The sequence below is a fragment of the Orycteropus afer genome, unplaced genomic scaffold, assembly GCF_000298275.1.
Source record: "Orycteropus afer afer isolate SDZICR_OR568_19922 unplaced genomic scaffold, OryAfe1.0 scaffold00031, whole genome shotgun sequence".
Lineage (NCBI taxonomy): Eukaryota > Metazoa > Chordata > Mammalia > Tubulidentata > Orycteropodidae > Orycteropus > Orycteropus afer.
The window spans coordinates 7,350,562-7,360,425 of NW_006921618.1; the positions used below are offsets into that span (position 1 = coordinate 7,350,562).

The 9,864-nt window shown below is 47.9% G+C and overlaps 1 protein-coding gene across 1 annotated transcript; it reads right to left on the bottom strand.

Annotated features, from left to right (window-relative positions):
- Window positions 1-5,891: 5,891 nt before the first annotated feature.
- LOC103192665 lies at window positions 5,892-6,749 on the bottom strand. The gene has a single exon (XM_007935678.1). The coding sequence runs from the start codon at window positions 6,747-6,749 to the stop codon at window positions 5,892-5,894; it is 858 nt and encodes a 285-aa protein (XP_007933869.1).
- Between the last annotated feature and the right edge of the window lie 3,115 nt (window positions 6,750-9,864).

Here is a 9,864-nt window from a genome sequence, read left to right on the forward strand (position 1 = left end):
TTTTTTTTCCCCCCAGAACACAGCTCTACGTGTCAGTAAAGACCAGGACTACTCAAAATTGGATTTGAGGACTGGTGCCAGTTCCCAAACTGTCTATTACCAGTCTGAGATGAGATGTGGAGTTTGGTCCACAGGGTAGATCAACTGTGTCACTGCCTTCTGTTGAGTTCAATGGACATTTTATTCCTAGCAATACTTGCTTCACACCAGAAGCAGCATGTACATTTACATTCTGGCACAAGATCCTGATTGCAGATGGAAATGTTAACAATTCACGGACCAACTACTTTGAAAAGCACTCATAGTGACCTTGCTCATAATATTTCAAGGGCAGTAGTGATTCAGTCAGAGCTCTGGTAGCACAGTGCCTAAGGCACTTGACTGCTAACCAGAAGGCTGGAGGTTCAAACCCACCAGCCACTCCTCAGAAGGAAGGTTGGGCAATCTACTTCTGTAGTGAAACCACCTCGGAAACCCAGGGAGGGGTCGCTATGAGTCGGGTCTGACTCCACGGTACATAACAACAACAACAACAACACTGATTCAGTGGTAGAATTCTCCCTTTTGGTGCCAGAGACCTGGGTTCGATTCCTAGCTAATGCACCTCAAGCACAGCCACCCCTCATCTGTCAGTGGAGATTTGTGTGTTGCTGTGATGCTGGGCAGGTTTCAGAGGAGCTTCCAGACTGAGACAGACTAGGAAGAATGGCCTGGTGATCTACTTCTGAAAATCAGCCAGTGACAACCTTAGGGATCACAGTGATTCAGTTCTTTTGTGTGTGGGATTACCATGAGTTGGAGGTTGACTCAACAGCAGCTAACAACCACCATATAGTATTTCTAGTAATTATTTCAGTATTGGGTCTTATCAACACACTATATTTCATGAATCCCAGCCTATTGTTGGGTATTTGGGCCATTTCCAGGTCTTTGTCACTAATTAAGCACAGCCATCAATGCTGCATATGGATGCATGTGTTTACCTTTGTTGCTCCCTCAGTTTTTAAGGACCACACATCTGAGGCCAGGGAGGTGGAATGGCCTTCACAGGGTCATGAGTGGGCGAGACAGGCCTCCTAGCCAGGCCTCTGACCCCCAGCCCCTGTTCCTTCCTCCTGCCTGTACTGCCCTTCCTCCTGAGCAGACTTTCCTTCCCTTTTATGATTTTCTTTGCTTGCCTCTGGGCCTTCTGCAGCTTTCCCACATGTCTTTTGGAGCTTGAGACAAATCCTTCTGGAATGTCCTGTGCCTTCTCCCTCGAGTTCCCGGCTTTGTTCAATTGTTCACCAGAAATTCCTGCCCTGCTGGGAGGGGCCCAACAGGCTGTTAAAGAGTTTGCCAAAAATGGTGGTACCAACTTGGGTACAGCCATGTCTGAGGCTATGATCTCCTCCTGCAGATTTCAACTTAAATGAGAATAATGTGGATGTAATTTGGTGTGTGTGGAAGGGAGGGGATGCCACCCACTCCTAGCTTTATTTTCTGTATGGAGATAGCAAGGCTAGTCATAGGCAAACAGGAAAGATAATAGGAATAAAGTGGGACTCAGGAATGGGGCGAGGGCTGGGATGGTCTAAGGTTTAAAGGATTAGTTTCAGAGATGAGGAAAGGTTGGGGTGAAGCAAGGTCAGGAACAGGATGAGTGTGTCTATCTCACATGTTGTCGGATGCCATCAAGTCAATTTGGACTCTTAGAAATTCCATGTAACAGAGCTGAATTGCCCCATGGGGTTTTCTTGGTTGTAATCTTTACAGGAGCAGATCACCAGACCTTTCTTCTGCAGAGCAACTGGGTTGTGGGTTCGAACCACCAACCTTTTGGTTAGCAGCTGAATGCTTAACCATTTTGCTATCAGGGCTCCTTCTATTGTGCATGCACCTCAGTAATACAAATAATAAGCTGTGTTTATTTCCTAGGATCACAGAAGAGTGACAGCAAATGATCACATCAAATTTCTCTAAATACACAAAATGTTCTTTACTATCTATATCCAATGATCCCAGTGATGGAGTTCCTGGGTGGTGCAAATTGTGAAAAACTCAGCTTCAAATCAAAAAAGTTGGAGGTTCAAATCCCCCCAGAGGTACCTAGGAAGAAAGGCCTGGTGGTGGTGGTGGTGGTTGTTATGAGCTGTTGAGTCGGCCCCGACTCATAGTGCCCCTCCTTGGGTTTCTGAGGCAGTATCACTACAGAAGTAAATTGCCCAACCTTCCTTCCAAGGAGTGGCTGGTGGATTAGAACCGCCAGCCTTCTGATAAGCAGTCAAGTGCCTTAGGCACTATGCTACCAGAGCTCCTAGGCCTGGTAATACGCCTGGTGGTATACTTCTGAAAGATCACAGCCATTGAAAACCCTACAGAGCACAATTCTTCTCTGACAGACATGGGATTGCCATGAGTCAAAATCAACTCCACAGCAACTAGCTTGGATTTTATTTTTGTTGCTATGCCCAGTGATACCAAACGAGGCAGGGACTATTGAACTGAGCAATTGAGACTATAGGTGCCGTTTGAGGGAAATGTCTTCCTCTGTTTACTATTTACTAAAAACAGCATATTCCAGGTTCACCCTGTCATAGTCAAAACACTTAAGGGGCAACCCAAACCCCCAAGTACCAATCATTCTTTATTTAATTTATTGCATATTTTGGAGGCCAAGATCTGTCCCTCCTTAATTTGGAAGCTATTCAGTAAATACTGAGAAACTGCACTTTGGCTGGAAAAAGTATTGGTTGAAGGTCAGAGCCTTTGGTTTGAATCCTAGCTCTGCTATTTACCAGGAGTGAAAGCTTGGGCAAATCACCTTCTCTCTGAGTCTCAGTTTTCTTCTCTGTAAAATGGGGTTGGAGTTGTAGTACAACTTAGTCTCACAGGATGAACAGGACTGAGAGCCTTTGTTTCAGGCCTTAGCAGGATGCCTGGCACACAGCATGAGTGCTCAATAAACCATGGTGTCCTTCCTCAGGTGCAAAGAATTTTCCTCGGCCACCCCCAGCTGCCGGGAGCCCTAGGCCACCTCTATGCACAAGGTGAATGCCACAGCAGGCTGTGGAATTGTTCTGCAGCCAGCATGCTGCTTCCTGTTTACATGGACTCTGCAGATGTGCAGCTTGAACAGTGGACAGTGGGGACTTCCTGTGGCCTCCACGTAGCCACAGGGAACAGAGGGCCTTCTCTACCTAACAGGCTTGTCTTCTCTGGACTTGGGCTGAAGGACTTGTAGAAGGGATTCATGGGCAGTGAGTATCCATCCCAAGTATAATTTGGGCCAAGAGCAGAGATTTTGTCCCTAAAAGGTACAATCTGATCCCCAGTCAATAGGCAAACCTCTGTTGAGCACCTACTATGTAATGAGACAGAGAAGGGAATGTGCTGTCCTGCTGCATGTTGGACCCAGGGAGGATCCCCCTTATTTCCCAGAGATGGCAGTGGATGTGAGAATGAGTTGTATGGGTCAGGGATTTGGTACCCTCATCCTTCCTTCTGTTCTGGGACCACTATGGCAATCTCACAGTGGGGCTATTCAGGCTTGCCACCTTCTTTGCTTGACCATAGGGCCAGACCACAGCAGGCCACTGCCTCCAAGCATCATGGAACCTTGTAGACTTCCAGGTTCTACATTATTTCTGGGTCAGCCCCATTCCACACAGGGAGCTCTTCTGAGCTGCTATTGACCCTTCCACCACCAAGGAGGTGAGGAAAGCTCCAGCACCAGGGACTGGGTCTGAAGTTCATAGTCACATAGAAATAGGTCCCAAGACCTGAAAGAGCCCCTGGATAGCCTGAGAGGGTGGCTTAGGACTCAGACCTGAATTCTTAGGGGTACTCTCATTCTTCCCTTGGGAAGCTTCAGGCCTGGCCTGGGACCAGGAAGAGAGGCTAGAAATATCAGTGCAGAGAGGGCTCTTTGAAAGTCCTTAAGTGGTATACCCCATTAGCAACCAAAAGGTTGGCGGTTTGAGCCCACTCAACAGCACTGCAGAAGTAAAGATCTGGTCATCTGCTTCTGTAAAGATTACAGCCAAGAAAATGGAGCTATGGAGCTACGGAGCTCAGCTCCCCTCTATAATGCAAGAGGTCGCCATGAGTCAGAATCCACTCACTAGCAACGGATTTGATTTTTTTGTTTGAGAGGGCCCTTAGAACATCAAAGCTACCCTCCTCATATTATAGGGGGAGAAATTGAGGCCTAGAGAGTGGGGTGGCATGCCTAAGGTCTCAGAGCAGGTTGGTGGCAGAGCTGGGCAGGAATCTGGGTCTCCAGAGTCCCTCAACTGGCTGGGTGGCCTGTGGGGCCAGATTTCCCAGCACCTGGATCCATTGGGTCTCTGAAGGTTTATAGACCTTGGTGACCCAGGATACCTTTTCTTAGACATTCTCAGCAAGAAGAGCAGGTAGGGAGAAAAAGAGACTTCCTCATTTGGATGCTTTCAGCCCTCATTTGCCCCAGACAGAACTACTCTCTTCAAAGATGACCAGAAAGATCCTTTGTCCACCGGCAAGTGTCCCTGGCTGTTTGTTCCCACATCCTTCACACTGTTGTAGTTGTTGTTGTTTTGTGCTGTCAAGAATTTTCAACTCATTGTGGTCCCTTATGATAGAGCAGAACTGCCCCATAGGGTTTGCTGGGCTGTCATCTTTACAGGACCGGATCATCAGGTCTTTTTCCCAGGGAGTTGCTAGGTGGGTTCAAACGCTAAACTTTTGGTTAGCAGCTGAGTGCTTAACTGTTGCTCCAACGGGACTCCTTACCTCTCACACTTGTTGTTGTTATGTGCCATCGTGTCGGACCCAACTCATAGCGACCCCTCCTTGGGTTTCCAAGGCAGTATCACTACGGAAGTAGATTGCCCAACCTTCCTTCTGAGGAGTGGTTGGTGGTTTTGAACCACCAGTCTTCTGGTTAGCAGTCAAGTGCTTTAGCCACTATGCTACCAGAGCTCCTACCTCTCACACTAGACCCCTAGAAAACTCTTCCTATGTCTACCTTCCAAAAAAAACCCAAACTCACTGCTGCTGAGTCAGTTCCAACTCATGGTGACCCCTCCTTCTGTTACTGAGGTGGTATTTCTATGGAAGTAGATTGCCCAGTCTTCTTTCTGAGAAGTGGCTGGTGGGTTTGCACCACCAGCCTTCTGGTTAGCAGTCAAATGCCTTAGGCACTACACTGCCAGAGCTCCTATGTCTCCAGTAATTAAAACCACATCTTTAAAAGAATAAATATACACATAAAGTACTTAGAACACTGCCTGGCATGTACTAAGTACTCTGAGTGTTTTCTATTATTATTACTATCGTTATGATTGTTACTACTTCTACCTTTTTACCTCCATGGGGCTGTGCTAAAATTATCAACAATCAGAAAAGAGAGGAGTGTGGTTGAGGATTGAGAATGAATAGCCTCTCCGTTTTCTCGCATGGGCAAACTGAGGCTAAAGGAGGCTGGGAACTTCCTCAGTAGTCCATTCGAGATAGCAAGCAGAGAATCCAAACTGAGACCTGAGACCTGCATGTTGGACCTGCACATATTTTTGTTCAGCCCACAGAGCACTATGACATTCTGAAGTAATAACATATAAAACTCTGAATTACTAGCTTCACTCGAAAAGGCAGCAACCCACTCGAGAACTGGGTAATGGCTGCTGTTTGTAGATCAGTTATTCCTTCCTCACTTGGCTACAGTCGCCACCACTCCCTGCTGCCCCCACCCAGCCCAATTCACTCATTGAACTTTCAGCTTCCTGGCCCCTCAGGCCCTTGAGTTTGTAACCTCCAATCTAAATGACTGTTTCCCTTCAACCAAGGCTGGTTAGCAGTGGTTTGCCACAGACATTTTATTCTCCACGACTGTGACCTATGTATGTGTGCCCATTTCACAATTGGCATTGGTGTCACCACCAGTTAGAGGGTTTGGGGATGGGCTCAGGGGCACTCCACCCTGAGCGGATTGCTTCCCAGAACTTGGGCAGACGACTTAAGGAAAAGATACCGTTGCCAAACAAGGGGAGCTCAGGCAGCTTCAGCCCTGGCCTCTGCGGGAGAGTGGGAATGAAGTTCTGGCTATTGACTTGGCCCATGTAACCAACATTGGTGGCATCGTCCATCGACTGCAAAGCACAAGTACCCCTGGTGGATGGCACCACAGAGGTGTTGTTGATAGAGCTAGACTGGTCAGAAGTGGCCGTGATGGTGCTGGGGTCTAATTGAGTGTATTGGGAGGAGTGGTCCAGTTGGTCCAGGTGGAGGGAGTTGGTGGCTCGTTCCAGGTAGTTAGCTGCAAGCCGTGGCAGGCTCAGTGCTGTTTTGGGGCAGAGGGTGTGGAAGGAATTGGTGGATCGGTCCAGGTAGTTGATGCCTTTGATGAGCTGATCCAGGAAGGTAGGGCTGGAGGGGACAGAGGGACGATCTGTGCAGAGCAGACAGTGGGGGCTCCCTCGGCAGGCTGGCTTTCGGGCCACCTTGGGGGGGTTTGCCAGATGGCTTGTCTCCACACACTTGGAGTTGTAGGGCCGGCCCATGCAGATTTGCCCCAGTGTGAGTCTGGGGGAGGTGGGGCTGGTTGACCTCTCTGGGGGGCTGCTGCTGTTGCTGAACTCTGAGCCACTAGGCATGCGGGTGCGTTTGAGGCTGTTGGCCCCAGTGAGGCCGGAGCAGTGGGTCCAGCCTGAAGTCCGGGCCGGAAGGGACATATTGTTAGGATGATTCAGGCAGTTGTAAGTGTTAGAACGGCCCACGTGGCGCCCAGACATTGTCCACACCTGGAGGTTGGTTACCTGTGCCTGGTGAGGAGAGAGGAAGGTCAGCTCACTTCAGCTCCCTGCCGCCTCCCACTAGACTTCCTCTCCAGGTGTCCTCTGCTCCCAGAGATCCAACATCTCCTTTTCCTCTCTCTCTCCTTCCTATCTCCAAACCAAACCAAACCCACTGCCGTCAGTCGATTCTGATTTGTAGCAACCCTATGGGACAAAGTAGATCTGCTCCACAGAGTTTCCAAGGCTGTAAATCTTTACAAAAGCAGATTGCCTCATCTTTCTCCCATGGAGCTGCTGGTGGGTTTGAACCACAGTTCAGGACTCCTCTTCCTATCTCCAGGTCCAGGGATTTTCAAACTGGAAAACTGACATGCCAGTCTTCAGAAAACCCAAAGAGAAGGGCAAGAGAAAGGAAGGAAGACAAGACCTGGAGACCAACCAAAGCCAGAAGGCTGCCTGGGAGAAACTGAGCAGCCTCCTTTACCCTTTCACGCTCACCCACATTCTGAAATTTCCATTCGTCTTTTAAGCAGGAACTCCAGAAGGCCACAAAGGCCAAGGACTGATTCTCTAGTGGTAAAATTCCAAGCACTGAAATAGGCTTTGTCCAGAATTTCATCAAAGCTAAGATAAAATAGCTTGTAAAATATTATCTCACTGTAATTTTATGTGTGGCCAAGAAAAAAATCCACTGTCAAATAAACTACAAGACTGTATCAACTAACTGTACCATGCCCCCTGATATTAAAAAACATGGTTTGGAATCAACACAATAATCTATTGCGCTCTCATTATGTGTCTGGCCCTTTGCTATACATCTTACATGGATTATCTTATTTAACTCTCACTACAAATCAAAGTGGTAGCTACTATTTTACTCATTGTTGACATATGGGGAAACTATGCCTCAAGAGAGATGATGTAACTTGCCTAAGTTCACACAGCTTTTAAATACTGGGGCTGAGGGACCATCTCAGATATATCTAATGACCTCTAACAGACACTGCTACATCATGGGGTGGCCTTGGTGCCCCTTACAGTCTACTATGGTTGAATTCTCACCACCCCTGCTCTGGCTGCTTGGACAGGGACACTGATGGGGAGCAGCAGGATGTAGGATGTATTCCTATAAGTAAGTATATCCTGACTTTGGAAACCCCAAATGAGGGTAGCGGGCAGATAGTGTGACAAGTCTACTGATGGGGCTGTTATTTGTGAAATCAGAACCCTTCAGGGTATTTGGTCTTGACCCTCTCTGACCATGGAAGACCTCCCTGCCCACCCCACAAAAGGAAAGGATGTTAGGATCCCCACTTCTCCTGGTCCAAAAGTGGATACTTCATGGGGGCTTAAGGCCTTATCAGGCAAAAGAGTATATCAACCCCTTTAACCCCACCCCCTATCACTGGTCTGCCAGGGCCCAGCACAGAGCAATGTGGTCCCTCTGCTCCCCAATGTCCCCCTTGCCTCCCAGCCAGAATGAGGGCTCTGACTTCTCCCCCCAACTACTGCCAGTTGATGCTAATTTTCCACTTCTACTCGTGAGAACAGAGCAGTATTTGGGCCTGTCCCACCCAGAAAACAGCTGCCCGCCTCTCTCCCAGCCTGTGGCCCAACAGCTGCCCCTGTCCTTTGGATCTGAATTAGGTGGAATGTCAAGACCCTCGCCTCTTCCCTCCCAGGTCTAACCCCACCCAGTCTCCTCCTCTGGAAAGGTAAGAGATGACTTATGGCTGAGCCCATAGGTCCCTGCCCTGCCCTCCTGGTGGGATGGACCCCATCTGCCACAAAGGACCCTCTCCCTGTCTCACTGTTTTAGGAGGCAGATGACTTAGACCTCCTCTTGCTCTCCTCTGGGCATACCCTCATGCCGCCACTCCAGACTGCTGGCCATGTCATAGACTCACGGAATCCTGGAGCTGGGAGTGGCCCCTGAGGGTCATCCAGGTCATACTCCTGCCTGAAGGCCAGCACCATTTTAATCCCTTGAGGACAGATGGGCCTTATTTTTAAAACGAGGCTGGGGTGGACATTTTCCAATGTTCCTTGTTGGTTTCATAGGGTTTAATTATGCTGAGAGTCAGGAAGTTTGTGCCAGGTCTAATATAACCCCACTTGGTGTGGTCAGCAGTGTTTTCACCTCTTTTCTCATTGGATCAGCAAATATGGATGGAGTCTCCCTTAAGTGCTGTGACCCATTCTTGGGCACAAGAGTAACTCTTTTCCTCCCTTCTTGCCTCTCCCTCATGTGGTCAGCAGTCTCGTGTTGAACACCTACTGTGTGCTGGGCTCTGGCTGGAGCCTGACGATTCTTCCAAAAGCAAATCTCAGCACTCGTTTTAGGACCCCACATGCTCTGCTCCATGGCGGGGGGTGGGGGGTGGGGAGGGAGGCATGCAGCCATTTGTTGAAGGAATGAACAAAATTCCCATTTGAAGGTCTCATGGTATTAGCCAGGACAAGTCCCCTCTTTCATCCTTTGCTTTCCTCAAATTTTGAAAATACATTTTTATTTTTTAATTTGAAAAACTTTCACATTTACTGAATGCTGTGAGTTTATGTGGCATAGTGCCTAAGGCATTTGACTGCTAATCAGAAGGCTGGTGGTTCAAACCCACCAGTCACTCCTCGGAAGGAATGTTGGGCAATCTACTTCTGTAGTGATATCGCCTCAGAAACCCAAAGAGGGGTCGTATTGAGTCGGATCAGACTCCATGCAGTGAGTTTGTTTGTTTGTTTCTTTGGTGAGTTTACGTTAATGGTGGTGGAATAATTTGGAAAAGCACAGAGAATGGTTGAACCAGTTGATGAATGCAATCAGTGTCACTGACTTGCACATGTAGAAATTGTTGAATTGGTATATGTTTCATTGTATATATTTTCACACAAAAAAATTGATAATTTTTAAAATTCCTAAAAGCTTACGAGATAGTGATCTCCTTAACCGTTCATCTAAACATACTAATGATTAACATTTTGCCACATCTATCACTCCATATATATATGTATATACATATATAAACAGGAGCTCTGGTAGCATAGTGGCTAAAGCACTTGACTGCTAACCAGAAGGCTGGTGGTTCAAACCCACCAGCCACTCCTTGGAAGGAAG